Below are 17,650 nucleotides of genomic sequence, written 5' to 3' on the forward strand. Positions count from 1 at the left end.
ATACATCGCAACAGATCACGTGATGTGGCAAGTTTGACACCCCTGATCTATGTAGATATTCAGCCGGCCCGGCATCACAAGATCTTCCTTACTTAGTGACCACAATTGAGATCGGCAACTCGGTTGTTAAGTCAAGAAGTTGCTAACGCGACTGTGCTTATTAGCTGACTTCTCAATCTTTGCAAAATGTGCAAACTTTAGCTGCCAGAATTCTAGATATACACCTACATCAGAGGTAGGCAACCTTGGCTCTTTTATGACTCGTGGACTTTCAACTCCCAGAATTCCTGAACCAGCCATGCTGAGGGGAAAGAGAGAGGTTTCCAAGCTGAGCCATGCTGGCTCAGGAATTCTGGGAATTGAAGTCCACCAGTCATAAAAGAGCCGAGGTTGCCTACCCCTGACCTAGACATACATCAAAAGAATTTCATTGTTAAATGATACAGTATAATGCTGTCCAAATGATTTAAAATTGCAAAAAAAAAAAAAATAGAAATCCCCCCTAAAACTGGCACGTTAAAAGTTAAATCATAATTAAGGCAATTTGTAAGGTAGCAGCTGGAGGTCAATAACTTTTTTGGGGTGGGGGGAAAGAAAGTAAAGAATGAAGAATATGGCTGACTTGTCCCTATAAACTAAGAGACTAAATGGTAGACAGGTATCAACACAACTGTTATTGTAATGCAGTTAAGAATATCTCTGAATGCAATTTAAATTTATCAAGTTTGAAGTCGTTATTGTTTCAGAACCAACTCTTGTTCAGAATACAGAGAGAGAGAGAGAGAGAGGGAGAGAGAGAGGGAGAGAGAGAGAGAGAGAGAGAGAGGGTGTGTGTGTGTGTGTGTAAGAAATGCAGCTCCAATTTTAATGTATTGTAAGTGCAGGATTTTCTTGTGGCATCCATCTTTTTACGCCTTTTAGAATTCTGGTCCCAGCTTTCTACTTCCAGCATTGCCAGACAGGCTTCAGATTGGAATCTGTAGGAATGTACATCAGAACTTCTCTCGCACTTCATGCTATTAAAGGAAGAAGGCTGGAGAGAACAGAATTTATTACTTGGTGCCCTTTCACTTCTCTTGTGGACTCATGCCTGCCTGGTGACTTGGTGGAGAGCACGATATTGAAAGGAATTTTTTTTTTAAAAGCTTAAAATGGTCAACTGGATTTTGACTCTAGAATTTTTTTTCCCATTGTACTTTCCAAGGGGTAAACTTTTAAAAACATACATTAACGCTCCAGGTTGTGATTTTCTTTATAATTGTTATAGGATGCTAATAGGATTGAAATGAAGGGATAGAGATTTCCTTGATTCCAGGTGATTACATGGATGTGTCCATGTGACTTTCTTGGCAGCATTGGCCATGCTCAGGGGTAGGCAACCTTGGCCCTTTTATGACTCATGGACTTCAACTCCCAGGAATTCTGGGAGTTGAAGTCCACAAGTCATGAAGGGGCCATAGTTCCCCCATGCTGGCTCAGGAATTCTGGGAGTTGAAGTCCACGAGTCATAAAAGAGCCAAGGTTGCCTACCCCTGGCCACGCTGAATGAACTGCTGGGAATTCTGCCTCAGCAATATCGGTAATCCTTGACTTACAACCATTTGTTTAATAACCATTCCAAGTTACAACAAAAGTGACTTATGGACCATTTTTCAGATGACCGTTGCAGCATCCCTAGGGTCACATGATCAACATTCGGATGATTGGCAACTGGTTCATATTTATGACGGTTGCAGTGTCCTAGAATCATACGATCCCCTTTTGTGACCTTCTGACAAGCAAAAAGTCATCGGGGAAGCCAGAATTCACTTTACAACCGTGTCACTAACTTGCACAACTGCAGGGATTCACTTAACACTGGCAAGAAAGGTCATAAAATGGTGCAAAGCTCCCTTAATGACTGTCTTGCTTAGCAACCGAAATGTTGGACTCTATCGTGATCGTATGTCGAGGACTACCTGTATCTAGAGAATCCATAGGTTCCCCACCCAATTCTAATATTTCGTGTGGTTAGACGGATTTGTTTCTTTCCCCTGCTGTCTGAAACCAGACTTTGCATGTTTCGCCTCCACGATGTTGCACTGTTTCTGTTGAAACTATTTTTAAACTGACGGGATAGATGGTAGATGGGGCTGTAGTTGAGTAACACAGCTGTTCCACCAAGGTGGACTCCGTCAGGTGTTGCAAACCCCCCCCCCCCAAAAAAAAACCCGAAAGCACATGGGAAATGAAGTCTTTAGATTTGAGATTTCAGGAAATACTCCAGCTGTAGCTAGGTTAGTGAATTATTAATTTTTCCATCGTGCAGTTTAAATTGGCTCATAATCTGGCTTTTATTTCTCTAGTTAGACAACTTCACAAAGCTAGTAAAACTTTCATAGAACCTCACCTAATTTGAATTTGCTTGAGTTGGGGTCCGGAGGGGGAAATATAAAGCATTATTTGTCTTTAATTTGATTCAGGCTGTGATTTAGGATGGCTGCTTAATAGAGGCCTGCCAAAGAGCTCCTTCTGAAACATTTCAAGTATGAAAGACTTCATTCCAAGCATGAGAAGTATCTCCCCCCCTCCCCAAGTACCCCAGCCTCAGAATAAAGACTTTCAAGCCTGAAAGTGCATTTTCGCTGTCAAAAATGAGGCTTTTGAAAATGAAATGTGTTTTGCCTACTTTAGTAATTAGTCAGTGAGGTTTTGCCCACTATGTAATTGCACCAGTTTGGGCTGTTAGTAAGTAGATGGCTTTACAGCCTAAGCTTCTTAGAAGTATTTGTTTTCCATTGTCTGTCTGCAACACCACGTGATTTTTGCAATGTTGTGTGTAGGAAAACACGTGTACACCACCATACATATTTAGTTCCCTTTTAACGGGGGCTGCACTCTTGTTATCATACTAAGCCATTCATATGTCTTGGCGTCGCATGTCATATATGAACCTAGGCATTTGGTTGATCTATAACGTTACAGCTTAGTGGTGTGTGTAGATTATGTATATGACAGGTCCTGCAATGGCCCTGTTTTATATGTAAAAAAAAATGACATTAGGCTATTTTGATTAAATATTCTACATTTATGGAGATTAAACAAATCCTCAGTATAAATAAAAACATGTCCATTGTATGGTGACAGTTTGTATGATACCAAAATATGGCTAGAGTCCTACATTTTATTAATATCAAGCTGTGGTTTATTTTAACCTTTTTTTTCCAATAAGCCACTGCTACCGATTTGTACACGGTCATTCCGAAACCAAACCAAAGAAACCAAATTTATTGTCATGCTGTGTGATTCTCTCCTCTGCATCGTATTCAGAAATTCTCATTCAGTTTCAGGATTATTAGCAAGGTGTGGCTGCAGTTGGGAACGTTATCTGCCCACTATCTATCTATACCAGGGGTAGGCAACCTTAGCTCTTTCATGACTCGTGGACTTCAACTCCCAGAATTCCTGAGCCAGTATGGGGCAACTATGGTCCCTTTCATGACTCGTGGACTTCAACTCCCAGAATTCCTCAGCCAGCATGGGGAACTATGGCCCCCTCATGACTCGTGGACTTCAACTCCCAGAATTCCTGAGCCAGTATGGGGGAACTATGGTCCCCTTCATGACTCGTGGACTTCAACTCCCAGAATTCCTGAGCCAGCATGGCTCAGCTTAGAAACCTCTCCCTTTCCCCTGAGCATGGCTGGCTCAGGGATTCTGGGAGTTGAAGTCCAACAGTCATAAAAGAGCCAAGGTTGCCTACCCCTGGTGTATACTATATACCCAACCGAACGCTCTCTGTTGGGTATATTGAGACAAAATGAGGGTTTTGAAACTTTTAGTATTTCCACACCTCTTGAAAGTGACGGCTTGCATTGGCTTTCGTTTCTCCACCGATATTTCCTGTTGTTGCCCCTGCCCTCTGAAACAGCATTTCTCCCCCTCCCCATATGCATATTGTGCCAACTCTACTACAGTTCTGGGAGGCTTTGTTCCCAGGCCTCAGGGTTGTGTGTCTGTGTGTGTTTTAATTGTTTGTGGTTGATTTTAGTTCAGGCTGCCCTGTTTCGTTTCGTTTTTTAAACTGTTTTATTGGTACATTTGGATTTTGTGAGCTGCCCAATCTTCTGGAGGGGTGGCCATAATAAATTTAATTAAAAAAATAAAAATAAAGCCCCTTATTTATTATGGTTCTTTGCACAATCAAGCCAGATGTTTACACTGGATTTAGCCTTTTTACCATCTATCAAGTCCTTTCCAGTGATCTGGCCTAATCATCACCATCAACATCATCACCATCATCCCTTGATTAAGGCAGCTTTATGTGTTAGCTATTTTCGATTCTGAAAGCCGTTAATATTCATGTTGATTTTTTTAATGAGATATGGGATACACGTGCATTATAGTACATGACCTACATTTTATGGCTTTGAATATATGAAAATTAATAGATCTGTGGGTTACCTTATCCTCTGAGCAACTGTTTATTTATTTATGCGTGGCATAGTTTGATGTTGTGATGAGTTAACTTGAAATGGCATGAAAAAAAATATGTATTGTGCCTTTCTCGGAAACTAGCATACAAAGAATATTTGGCTATGTATTTTTTATAGCAGACTTAAAAGAAGGAAACTTAAAAGGGGTTCCTTATTTATTCACGGTGTTATTCATAATAAGAAAATGTTCCTGCATAATTATAAAATGGAATTCTATAATACTTCTGCATCCATGTTATCAAGTCCCAGGGGACACAAACTGCAAAACCTATCCCCTTGCTGAAAGCTGTCAGAATATCCAGTGATGTTTGCTAGTTTGTCTGTAAAACTGTGTACATTTGTGCTGACGTCAGTGTTGATACAGGCTAGTATGTAAACAGCTCTGCTGCTTTCTTGGAAAATGACCCAGTAGGGCTGTTTAATAATGTCCCTGCCTTATATCTTTGCACAGTGATCTTGTTCTCACACCAGGGGCCCAGTGAGCCGAAAGAGGGTGTGTTTTAACCCTCTAGGTAATAATACAGCATTTTTTCCCCTTCTGCAATGTTTCTTGTCACAATGGGATGTTCTGAAGCTGCTCCTTGTTGAATTATTCTCTACAGTGGGCGGGTGAAAAGATTGCAGAAGAAAGAGTGTCTAGCACAGTGTTTCTCAACCTTGACCATTTTAAGGCATGTGGACTTCAACTCCCAGAATTCCACAGCCAGCATTGCTGGCTGTGGAATTCTGGGAGTTGAAGTCCACATGCCTTAAAATGGTCAAGGTTGAGAAACACTGGTCTAGCATAAATGCTAGGAACACTGGATCCATATTTGAGAAGCAGCTGAGTGAACTTTTTAAGAAGGGGATGCCCTCTAGTTTTATTCTGCTCGTGGTCCATTTGCTTCTTAATGCATAGAAGAGCTCTTCATACTAGTCTTTTTGGCCAAAATTAAAAAAATAGTGTCTTCCTGGCTCAGATGTTCCTCCTACCACCTGCACAAGTGGTAATAAATCATTGGTTTTTTGTCCATCTTAGGACATAATGAAGAACTATTATTAATCAATTTGTTATCTCTAAGGAAGATTCGTAAGTTTGACTTGTTATCTTATTTATTTTTTGTTGTTTTATTATTCAGCCCTTTTGGTTTAGATATGTTTAATGTTGTAAGCCACCTACAGTCGCCTTGTGCTGAGATGAGCAGGAAATGATGGATTGAATTAATTAATTAATGACATCGGATATTCTAAACGTACACCCAACTCTTAAGGGCCAAAGTTTGAAAGCACCTCACAGACTTTTCCTTCTTACAGAAGTGACAATCAATCAGCTGACCAAGAGAATTTAAAATACTCTTCATCCAGAGACCGGAGTAGTTCTTCCTCCTATGGATTACAACCTTCCAATTCAACGGTGGTGTCTCGACATAGACATGATGATATCAGAGTCTCCACTGACCTCCAGAATGAAGAAAAAGGTACAAAGAGGATCATATTTGATATGAAGCAGTTAGGGCTGTAAAAGAAATGAGTTAGTCTGGATATTAACTCATGGCTGTCACCCATGAGTTTCATGGCTGTCACCCAAGCCTCTGGTCAGCTTTTATGGGAATCACTATTGTGCTATGTCGCATGTTGTTAAAGATGGGGTAATTGAATCACATCCCTGATAATTAGCGAAATGATTTTTATAGGTGGAAACCAGTGGTGGGATTCAAATAGATGCGTGGATGCCGCTTCCGGAAGTCCATTCTGGGCCTGGGCAACAAAAAATTAACTACTGGTTCTGCCGAAGCGGTGCGAACCGGCTGAATCCCACCGCTGAGGATAAACCACTTCATGATTGTCGTGATTTTTGACACTAGTTACCAGATTTAATTATGGTCATAAGTCGATCTATCGTACCTCTGTTAAGGATAGGCTATAAAAAAGGTCTTTGTGTAAAAATGGGTTTTTTTTTTCTTATTTAACTTTCAAGAAAACAAAAAAAAATCATTTATTTATTTGTCTCCAAACTGGTGCGAACTGGCTGAATCCCACCACTGGTGGAAACCTTTTTTTAAATAGCAAGGTTAAAAAAAAAATATTGAAATACCAACCACTTTCTGTCTTGCCTTGTTTCCTGGAGGAGGCTACAAAGTATTTTTAATTTGGGGGCCAGATATGCTTGGAACATTAGGACCTAACATTATTGACCAATGGTGCACCCCCAAAACATTGCCAGCTTCTGCTGTAGGACACTGTGTAATTTTCAAGCGATTCTAATGCTTTCCTTTAAAAAACAAACAAACTGGTTTTAATCCAGGTGGCTACAGTGTCAATGGAGGATCTGGGGAAAATGCTTATGGTCGGAAGTCGTTGGGGCAAGAGCTGAGAGTTAACAATGTGACCAATCCTGATTTTACCAGTGTTCAGCATGGGAATCGTGCTTTAGTCGCAAAAGACATGAGGAAAACACAGGGTAAGGACCGCGTGTGCCGGTAGAAAAATGGGACGTTGCTTTGAGTTGGTTTTATTATTACAAGTAAGCATCGGAAATGTCTCCTTAAAATTAGAACCACGTCAAGGGCTTGAAAATATAAAATTCTAATATTGAATATAATCATACTACGGTTTGTTTTACTTCAAGTATAAGCAGAGGCATAGAATCGAGATCATGCGAGGTATTGGTACCACTTTATAAAACCCTAGTGAGGCCACACCTGGGATACTGCAGCCAATTTTGGTCACCCTATCACAAAAAAGATGTGGAGAGTTTGGAAAAAATTCATAGAAGAGCAACTAAGATGATCCATGGCCTGGAGGCTAAAACATACGAAGAACGGCTGTGGGTCTGGCTAGTCTAAAGAAAAGAAGAAACAGGGGAGACATGATAGCAGTATTCCAGTATTTGAGGGGCTGCCACAAAGAGGAGGGGGTCACATTACTCACCAAAGCACCAAAGGGCAGGACAAGAAACAATGGTTGGAAACTGATCAAAGAGAGAAACAACTTAGAATTAAGGAGAAACTTCCTGACAGTGAGGACAATTAACCAGTGGAACTGCTTACCCCCAGAAATCGTGGGCGCTCCATCACTTGGAGGTCTTTAAGAAGAGACTAGACAGTCACTTGTCTGAGCTGGTGTAGGTTCTCCTGTTTGAGCAGGGGGCTGGACTAGAAGACCTCCAAGGTCCCTTCCAGCTCTCTCCTAAGTGAACTGTTGCCCTGAGAACATTGTAATAAAAGGGTGTTTTTTTAGTAGGTGGCCCCTTTTTTACAGATTTTGGTTTCTTTCTGAGCAAAAGTCCCGCAGCGAAGTTGATGGAAGCTGTTTACCATTAGCTGTGGCAAAGTGAACTAAAAGCAGCAGCTCTGTTTCCACGGGGATTGATGGTTTATTATGACGGGGATTGGTCCGGTTCTGGGAGAGAAGGACATGCCTGTGCCCTTATCTCAATTTCTAGAGCGATCATTGTCTTACTCTGATGAGTCTCGACTGTCAAATCTTCTGCGGAGGATTACTCGGGAAGATGACAGAGATCGAAGACTGACTACTGTAAAGCAACTGAAAGAGTTTATTCAGCAACCAGAGAACAAACTGGTTAAGTATTGTCATACATGGCTTTCTTTTTCTTTTTCTTTTTCTTTTCTCTTGACTTAAGCGCCCCTTTGCTTTAAGCCCGACTCCTCCTGGTGCCTTCACGCTAAGGATCCTGCAGGTTTCTTCATAACAAGGCTGGAATTGTCTACCTTTGCCCTTTTTTTCCAGGAAGGTGTAGCCTTCTGGTGTAGCCTTTGTGTAGTACAGGGGGTCCTTGACTCACAACCAGAATTGAGGCCACAACGTCCATTGCTAAGCAAGGTGGTGGTTAAGTGAGTTGGGCTTGATTTTACACACACACACACACACACACACACACGTTTTTGCCACCGTTGTTAAGCAGATCACTGCAGTTCAGCAAATCACCCGGTCGTTAAATGAATCCTGCTTCCCCCATTGACTGCTCAGAAGTCAGCTGGGAAGGTCACAAAAGGCGACGGCCTGACCCCCCCCCCCCAGGATGTTGCAACCCTCCTAAATTGCATGACATTTGCCCAGTGCCCAAATTTTGATCGTGAATTCTGCAACGGTCGTAAGTGCAAGGACTGGTCCCAAGTCCCTTTTCCCCGTGCTGTTATAACTGTGAATGCTCGCTAAATGAATGGTTGTGTCAAGGACTACTTATTTGTCTATCATTTTTAGCGAGAGTCAAGAATTCTATTTTTATCCTCCAGCTTATATATAAAAGATGCTGACATGCTAAAGAGATGAAGGGAGGTGGAGGGAGGAAAAAAAAAAGCTGGACCCACGAACGCCGAAGGCCAAAACCAGCTCATGTCTCACAAACAGGCATTTATATTCTGAGCTGTCCTGGCTTGGCGGTTGAGTTCAGGTAGCAACGGATCGCCAGTTGGACCAGCGGATAGAAAATAAACCGTGGTAGCAGTTGCCAAGAAGCTTCATCGGTTCCGATGGCGGGGATGAAGCTTCTTGGACAGGAAACAAAACTTTTTCTTCTTCTTCCTCAAGGGGAAAAAAAACAACCAGTCCAGTTACCTTTTGAGAAACACTTTTGAGAAGACAGCCTGAATTTGCACTGCAGTCCACCCTGTTAGTGAAACTTTTCCATGTTGATTCTTGCAGGTACTTGTTAAACAACTGGATAATATCTTGACTGCCATACACGATGTGCTTAATGAAAGGTAAGTTGGAATAAGTCGGCGTTGGAAGGGTGGTCATTTCTGACCCAGCCCCTCTGGGAACGGGCCGCTCTGGGGATTTCGGCAGCGTTCCGTTTCCCCTTCGGAGCGCGCCGTTTCCGACAGATGGCGTGGCAGCTTCTGGAAGAACATCCTCCAAACTGGAGGTCACTCAAAGCTATTCTGAGGGTTTAACCTGGACCCGAAACAAGCCAGTTTAGGGGATCATCTGAAAACTGCCAAGCTGTGCTGTCCCCAAAATGACACGATCCCCAGGGGGCGGAACGTTCTGGCATTTCTCCTAAAAAGATCGATGGATTCTGCGCCTCCTTTTAGCCAGCGTGAGGAAAGAAGCGATCGAAAAGTGTCCAGGAATCCTCTTTCCTCCGATCAGATTGTTCTGAGCGCTTGGCACAAACCATCAGCAGGAAAATGGCTCCAAAGCTGTTGGTTGATCTGAGGGGGCAAGGACGGGCGTAAGAAGGTACAGGGGGGTCCTTGACTTACGACCACAACTGAGCCCGACGTTTCTGTTGCTAAGCAAGGCAGATAAGCGAGTTAACACCCCAGTTTACGACCTTTTGGGCCGGCTGTTAAGTAAATCCCTGCAGTTATTCCGTGAATCATGGAGTTGCTAGGCAAGTCTGTCTTCATTGGCTTTGCTGGTCAGAAGCCGGCTGGGAAGGTTGCAAAGGGCGATCACGTGACGTCGTGACACACGGCAACCGTCATAAGTACATGCCAGTTGCCAAGCGCCCAGGTTTTGATCACTTGACCGTGGGGATGTTGCAATGGTCATAAGTGTGACAACCAGTCGTAAGTCACTTTTTTTCCAGTGCTGTTGTGGCTTCGGTCACTAAATGAATGGTTGTTAAGTCGAGGACTGCCTTTATGTATAAATGGGAATTTATATCTGTGTGAATGAGATGCTGACTTGGATGTGTGAGTGCATTCCTCGTAGTTTCTGTCGTTTTCACAAAACCAACCTTCGGGAGCTCTAACGATCATTTTAATTCCAGGCTGGGTTTGTCACGTGCTTTATTTCGTAACCATTTTTTTTCTTCTTCTTCTTCCTCTTCATCAATGCAGTAGCAAATTGCTTCAAGAATTGAGACAGGAGGGGGCTTGCTGTCTGGGCCTTCTTTGCGCTTCTTTGAGCTACGAAGCTGAGAAGATCTTTAAATGGATTTTTAGCAAATTTAGTTCCTCCACTAAAGATGAAGTTAAACTGCTTTACTTGTGCGCAAGTTACAAGGCGCTGGAGACTGTGGGAGAGAAGAAAGCCTTTTCATCCGTAATGCAAGTGAGAACCAAAGTTTTCTTGGAGATTGTTTTGCTTTTCAAACAAAGGTCTAAGTCCCAGCTTGTGTCTAAGTAAAAGTTTCTGTTTGGCTAATGACATGCAAATGAACGAGAGATTATTAGTCAGTGGGAATCTGTCCATCCCATCCATCCATCCATCTATCCATCTATCTTTTAAAAAATACAAAAGACCTAGGTCAGGGGTAGGCAACCTTGGCTCTTTTATGACTCGTGGACTTCGACTATGCTGGCTCAGGAATTCTGGGAGTTGAAGTCCACGAGTCATAAAAGAGCCAAGGTTGCCTACCCCTGACCTAGAGACATGGAATAGAGCAGTGTTTCTCAACCTTGACAATTTTAAGGCATGTGGACTTCAACTCCCAGAATTCCACAGCCAGCATTGCTGGCTGTGGAATTCTGGGAGTTGAAGTCCACATGCCTTAAAATTGTCAAGGTTGAGAAACACTGGAATAGAGTATCAAAAGTACAGGCATAAAGGGCAGCTCATCCTAACTTTGCAAGCAGCTTTTCTGAAATCCTGGCTGCTGACAATTAGAGTTGTGCTTTTTAGTGGATTGAGTGACTTTTGTGAATTATACAACAAAAACTGCATCCATCTCTGATTTATTTAATTGCTTTTTTGATAGCGGTAGCCATGCTTGTTTTGCATGGATTTACAGAACTGTGTTTTTTCTCTCTCTCTCTCAAAGCTCGTCATGACTAGCCTGCAGTCTATCCTAGAGAATGTGGATACACCCGAACTGCTGTGTAAATGTGTCAAGTGCATCCTTCTTGTGTCTCGTTGTTATCCTCACATTTTCAGCACTAATTTTAGGGTAAGAGCCTGGCCCTCCCTTCGCGTCTTAACGGGCCCATGATGTGTTGCAGGTGGATTAACTTTTGTGTATTGCTTTCCAAGGACACAGTTGACATATTAGTTGGGTGGCATATTGATCACACTCAAAAACCTTCTCTGACCCAGCAAGTCTCAGGTAAGCCTGAACAATAAAATAACTTCATGTGATGGCCATGTAACAGGCTCTGATTTCCTTTGGGAAGATCAAGAGTTATTTCTAATACATGCTTTACATCAGATAGTGCAGTGATGGCGAACCTTTTAGAGACCGAGTGCCCAAACTGCAACCCAAAACCCACTTATGCATCGTCGGGTGCCGGGTGGCGGGTGGGTGTGGCCCATTGGGTGGGTGTGGCCCATTGGCTGGGCGTGACCCATTGGCTGGACGTGGCTGCGGTGGTAACGGCAGACTGGGTGGGACTAAAAAGTTCAATTCCAACTTTGCAAGATCTTTTTTTTTTCCAAGAAGTTGAAATTGACTGATTGATTGAACCTTTTTTTTTTTTGCACATGGCGGCGGATGCCTAAAGCGAAAAGGTTTTATGAAACCCAGCTGAACGCCTAGGACTGGGGTGATGGCGCGCGTGCCCACAGAGAGGGCTCTGAGTGCCTCCCCTGGCACCCGTGCCATAGGTTCGCCACCACTGAGATAGTGCATGAAAAGAAAATAATGTTGCTTGCCCGGTTTCAATTAAACATTTCAGCTTGTTGAAAAAAATCTGGGCACACTAAATTTCATTTTGATCAGAATCCTACCGGGTCCTCTTCCTCCATTCCTTCCTTCCTTCCTTCCATCCATCCCTCCCTCCCTCCCTCTCCTTCCTTCTTTCCTTCTTTCCTTCTTTCCTTCTTTCCTTCTTTCCTTCTTTCCTTCCTTCCTTCCTTCCTTCCTTCCTTCCTCCCTCCCTCCCTCCCTCCCTCCCTCCTCTTGAATAGCTATAATAGGTGTAACATTGATTTCTAAAGCCGTTGCCTGCCAAAATCATAGTTTATTTATACCAGTATAGAGATTGCTAACTAAAATGTAGCTAGTATTTTTTTTTTCTGCACAGCTGTTTACACGCGATGCATGGTTTGTTAGCGCTGGTAGTTTTGCTTGCTTAATTTTTATGCCACTGTTTTTAGATTAACCAGACGTAGCTTCAATCTTTTTCTTTTTCATTGCTCCGGCACTTTTTTATAGGATGGTTACAGAGTTTGGAACCATTCTGGGTAGCTGACCTTGCCTTTTCTACCACACTGCTGGGTCAGTTTCTAGAGGATATGGAAGCTTATGCCGAGGTAATGCCACCTGTCTTGAATCGGAATAAATGCTGGGGAAAAAGTGAGATACTTTCTAGGGAGTAACTCGCGTTCTTGCCTGTGTCTCTGTCAGGAAGTGTAGTGAGTACTGTGAACCCTGTAGCTAATTCCCTGAAGGATCTTTTTTCACTCTTGGAAAAGGGTCCTCTCTACCCCTTTATGTCACGAATTATTTGCTATTATATTTGATTTGTTCCTTAAAGTTACCCACAAGAGTAGCCCAAGCCAGCGTTTCTCAACCATGGCACCTTTAACTTGCTGGCTGGGGAATTCTGGGAGTTGAAGTCCACACGTCTTAAAATGGACAAGATTGAGAAACACTACTTTAAACACACATTTGCTAAGCTCCTATAGAACTTAAAAAGGTCGGTAGGAGCTTTATCGACTGCATATAAATGAAAAGAAAGCAGGGAGATTTGAAGACTTAAGGAGGTCCCGAGCCGTATCCTTCGTCCCTCAAGGTTACAGACTCCCACAGGCTGCAATTCTGAGCACAACCACAATGAGGACCATCTTTATATGTTTTTTTTTCTTCACGTAGGACCTCGGCCACGTCGCTTCCGGAGAGTCCGTTGATGAAGATATCCCTCCTCCTTCTGTTTCGCTGCCCAAACTGGCAGCCCTGCTTCGCGTGTTCAGCACGGTGGTGAGGAGTATCGGGGAGCGGTTCAGCCCCATTCGGGGGCCACCGATTACTGAAGGATACGTAACTGACGTACGTCTCCTTCACGCGGTTGAGCAGTTTCGTTGGCAAATGATGCCAAGCTAATCTAAACATTTAATAATCGTGACTTTCCGTTTCCGGTGTGAACCTGGAAACGTGTTGCTTTCATCTCACACACCTTACTGTGCATATGTAGTCCCCAACATGGCTGTTCAAAGTTGCAACAGACTTTACCTTGGGGCTACTTAACGACTGGGATTCAAAATGCCAAGGCCTCATTTATAACCCTTTGCAGCATCCCACAGTCACATGACCGCGTTTTAAGACGCTTTTCTGCAAAACCACGCCCACAGCGAACCGTTAGTTTGCTTAACGACCGTGGCACTTGCTTAACGGCCGCCACAGAAAAATCTTTTAGGGCAGTTCAGTCATGAGTTTGGGTATCTGTTGCAATTAAACAGCTGATTCATCCCAAAGATTTTGCTGAGATGAGCTTAGATTGGGAGATAGAGTTGTCGTTGCTTCTATGGCAGGGGTGTCAAACTCGCGTCACGTGACGTGTCGCGACCTTTTTGCCATGTGGTTTCGCTATGATGCATCCGGCCTGCGTTCTATGGTGATTTACACACATAGCGTATATTAACAAAAATTTGGACATGCTTGATCGAAAGACCTTCGGATGGACAGCATGAGTTCAGAGGGATGACATGGTGTGTACTTTCATTGTAACTGACTTATCTTTTTTCTTTCCCCCCCCTCCCAGGTTTTGTACAGAGTAATGAGGTGTGTGACAGCTGCAAACCAGGTCTTTTTTTCTGAGACCGTCTTGACTGCTGCCGATGAATGTGTCGGTGTCCTCCTTGGCAGCCTGGATCCCAGCATGACTATACATTGTGATATGATCATCACCTATGGATTAGATCAGCTTGAAAATTGTCAGATTTGTGGTACTGATTATATCATCTCGGTGTTGAACTTATTGATGCTGGTACATACAATCCTCATAATATCTGCATTTAATGACACAGTTTTGTTTGTTTAAAAATGTAAGAGCAGGAGTGATTAAAAAAACCCCAAAAACGTAGATTGGAAAAATAAAGTTAATCCTTTGGCTTTGTTTGCGTTTTAAGAGAGACATGTTATGGCCTTAAACAAATTAATGTTTGCTATCTATTAAAAGTGGGGTTTTTCTTGTCAGGATGAACAATTCCTTTAGGATACGCTGTCAGTGCTGTACAAATTATATTCTCTACATAATAAAGAAAAACAATATATTTTCCTACTGGACATAACACTAATAACAAGACCAGTTGGGAATATGTACAAAATATGCTTCGGTATAGTTTGATGCCAGTGATTATTATTGAATTATGTTTCACAGGTCCTTGAAAACTATGGGTAGGACCTGTAAAAATACATTTTTTTAAAGAATTAGCCAGCCAAATAGAAATCCTCTCCTGCTAGTATAATCAGAAAATAAGGGGAGCACGTTTGCTAAGAGCATCTGAAAGGGCTGCCTTAGATTTTCCTTCAAGGAAAAGTGGGATTTGATAGATAAAAGCTACTAACTTTCATAGTTTTTATTCCAACTTAACGTTTGTGGACCTCATCCCATATTTAAGAGGTTCCCAAGGGGTGTGTGCAAAAGTGCACTAAAGTGCCTGTCATCTCTGTCACATTTTAGTTTTACATTTGTAACTTGGATGAATAACTTTTCGTTTGATGAATAACTAAAGAAACACACTGGTTTAAGGGGGAACAACATTTTAAACAATTCACAATCCAGGTTTTCAGTCAAAGTGAAAGTTGACTCGTGAAATATTAATGCCCTCTTTTTTTTTTTTGCCTAGATCGTTGAACAAATAAATACAAAACTTCCATCGTCATTTATAGAGAAATTGTTTATACCAGAATCTAAGCTGCTTATGCTCCGCTACCATAAGGAAAAAGAGGTAAGCAGCAAATTAAATTTCACGCCACACGGAATGAACCCTTAGGAGATTTTGTTTTAAGAATAACCTTTAAATTAAGAGAACCCCTACCATTTTATTCTCAGCAAATCAATCTCAGTTGAGACATCACACCTACAGGGAAGGAAACTTAACTAGTTTGAAGTATGTCTTGAATCAGTGTGAGTTACAGGAAACGTTTCTAACGGGCAGGAACCTTCTTGACGCGTTGTATTTTTCTGTTTTCAAGGTTGTCGCTGCCGCACACGCCGTATATCAAGCAGTGCTAAGCTTAAAGAACATTCCCGTTTTGGAAACGGCCTACAGGTTGATCCTGGGCGAAATGGCCTGCGCCTTGAATAGTCTCCTTTGCAGCCTGCAGCTTCCCGAAGCTTGTTCGGAAATTCTCCACGATGCTTTCAAGAACCACGTCTTTGATGTGGCCAATGCAAAATTTGTTGTCATATTTGATCTCAGCGCACTGACCACAATTGGAAACGCCAAAAATTCGTTGATTGGGGTGAGTTTTATCTCCGCCGTTGGGGTACGGACGATTTTTGAGTTTCCAAACTGATGGGGCTGTGGCAAACATAAAGCAGCCTTGCACTCATCGTGCAGAGTAAATGCACTTTTGTGGGTGAGGGGCAGGAAGGAGTACCACTGTAATTTCGATATATGCTTTACGTTCTACTACGGCTTGTTTTTCAGATGTGGGCTCTGTCCCCTACGGTCTTTGCTTTGCTGAGCAAGAATTTGATGGTTGCCCACGGTGACATAGCCGTTCACTTTCCAGCTGTCCAGTATGCAGTGCTGTACACCCTCTATTCACACTGCACCAGGTGCGAAGGAGTTTGTTCTTTAAATAAGAAACTGTGGTACTTAAATCAGTTTACAAATGATTTCAATTTTGTTCCCCTAGCGGGAGATCCTCCTGAACTCTTAAAAACAGTCCTTGCGTGATCTCTAGGATCTCCCTTATTTGATAAGAGAGGATGCACTGTGAGATCCCTGTGGCAAAATAATAAGGATTATTGGAGCAAAAAGATAACCAAGGCTTTGCTCATACCTTTTTCTAAGAATTAAACAGGATGTTTAGTTTCTGCATGGTTTTTTTTTCTTGGTGAAGGAAATGAGATGCTCGGTTGTCAAGAATTAGCCTTTCAAGAGAGAAGAAACAGTATTGATAAGGGGGAAGATTGATGCACACAGTAAGGGAGAAGTTTCAGACCTATTGCCAAGGTTATAAGGGGAAAATATGGCTTAAATCAGAAGCAACGGGTGGAAACTAACCAAAGAGAGAAGCAACCTAGAACTAAGGAGAAACTTCCTGACAGTTAGAACAATTAACCAGTGGAACAACCTGCCTCCAGAAGTGGTGAATGCTCCAACACTGGAAGTTTTTAAGAAGAAACTGGACAGCCATTTGTCCAAAATGGTATAGGGTTTCCTGCCTGAGCAGGAGGTTGGACTAGATGACCTTCGAGGTCCCTTCCAACTTTATCATCATTATTATTATAACACCCCTAATTTACATGAGTATAAGAGAAGCTGGGGAGGGGGGGGGAAATAAAGCAGAGTCAAATGGGCAAGATTCTGTTTATACAGCCTTCTTGGGGAGTTGATTTCTTGATCTGGTCTACATAGTGGGACCTCTCAATGCTGCATTCTTAGAAGGTAGCAAAGGAAGATAGTAACATAGTCTTCTATGGAAATGTAGCGCTTCGGGCTTCAACAATTTTGACATTTAACACTATCAGGCTACCACAACACACATTGCCTCCCCAAATATACAGCATTTAGCCTGGTTTGTATGACTAAAATCTAATTCTTCTTCCCTTTTCCAGGCACGACCATTTCATATCTAGCAGTCTCAGCTCCTCGTCTCCTTCTTTGTTTGATGGGGCTGTCATAAGCACTGTGACCACAGCTACAAAGAAACATTTCTCTATCATTGTAAACCTCCTGGGACTTTTACTTAAAAAGGATAACCTGACCCACGATACCAGGTGACTAGTAGTTTCATCCGGTCAAAATAATGTTTCTCTAATAAAATGATCAATACTAATTAAAGATCAATAGCATGAGAAAAAAGGGTAGGGAAGGAACTTGATATATTCAAGAGACTTTTTTTCCTTAGTATTCTCAGGAAGTAGATTCCTGGATATTTGTAATATGTGTCTGTTTTTCATTTAAACCTAAATCTTGGGTGTTAAATTTAACTCCAGAGCAGTGTTTTTCAAAGTTGCCAACTTTAAGGTGTGTGGACTTCAGCCCCCAGAATTCCACAGCTCGCCTGCTTAAAATTTGTCGTTTGAAACGGCCATGTTTGAAAAACTCTTGCTTCTCTGGAGAAATGCATGGATACATAATATAAAAATTGACGAGACTGGTTGTGTTTATAG

General features: G+C 42.3%; 1 protein-coding gene across 1 annotated transcript in view; it reads left to right on the forward strand.

Annotated features, from left to right (window-relative positions):
* SMG1 (SMG1 nonsense mediated mRNA decay associated PI3K related kinase) overlaps positions 1-17,650 on the forward strand; it is a 64,942-nt gene that overhangs the window by 3,761 nt on the left and 43,531 nt on the right. The window contains exons 2-15 of the mRNA XM_015826421.1: positions 5,769-5,932; positions 6,760-6,915; positions 7,900-8,036; positions 9,120-9,178; positions 10,265-10,478; positions 11,188-11,313; positions 11,397-11,469; positions 12,517-12,614; positions 13,177-13,350; positions 14,063-14,287; positions 15,150-15,251; positions 15,499-15,768; positions 15,957-16,087; positions 17,093-17,254. Of these exons, the coding sequence (XP_015681907.1) occupies positions 5,769-5,932; positions 6,760-6,915; positions 7,900-8,036; positions 9,120-9,178; positions 10,265-10,478; positions 11,188-11,313; positions 11,397-11,469; positions 12,517-12,614; positions 13,177-13,350; positions 14,063-14,287; positions 15,150-15,251; positions 15,499-15,768; positions 15,957-16,087; positions 17,093-17,254 (2,091 nt within the window). The remainder of the gene's footprint in view (positions 1-5,768; positions 5,933-6,759; positions 6,916-7,899; positions 8,037-9,119; positions 9,179-10,264; positions 10,479-11,187; positions 11,314-11,396; positions 11,470-12,516; positions 12,615-13,176; positions 13,351-14,062; positions 14,288-15,149; positions 15,252-15,498; positions 15,769-15,956; positions 16,088-17,092; positions 17,255-17,650) is intronic.

Source organism: Protobothrops mucrosquamatus, unplaced genomic scaffold, assembly GCF_001527695.2.
Source record: "Protobothrops mucrosquamatus isolate PMUCROS unplaced genomic scaffold, P.Mucros_1.0 scaffold_209, whole genome shotgun sequence".
Taxonomy (NCBI): domain Eukaryota; kingdom Metazoa; phylum Chordata; class Lepidosauria; order Squamata; family Viperidae; genus Protobothrops; species Protobothrops mucrosquamatus.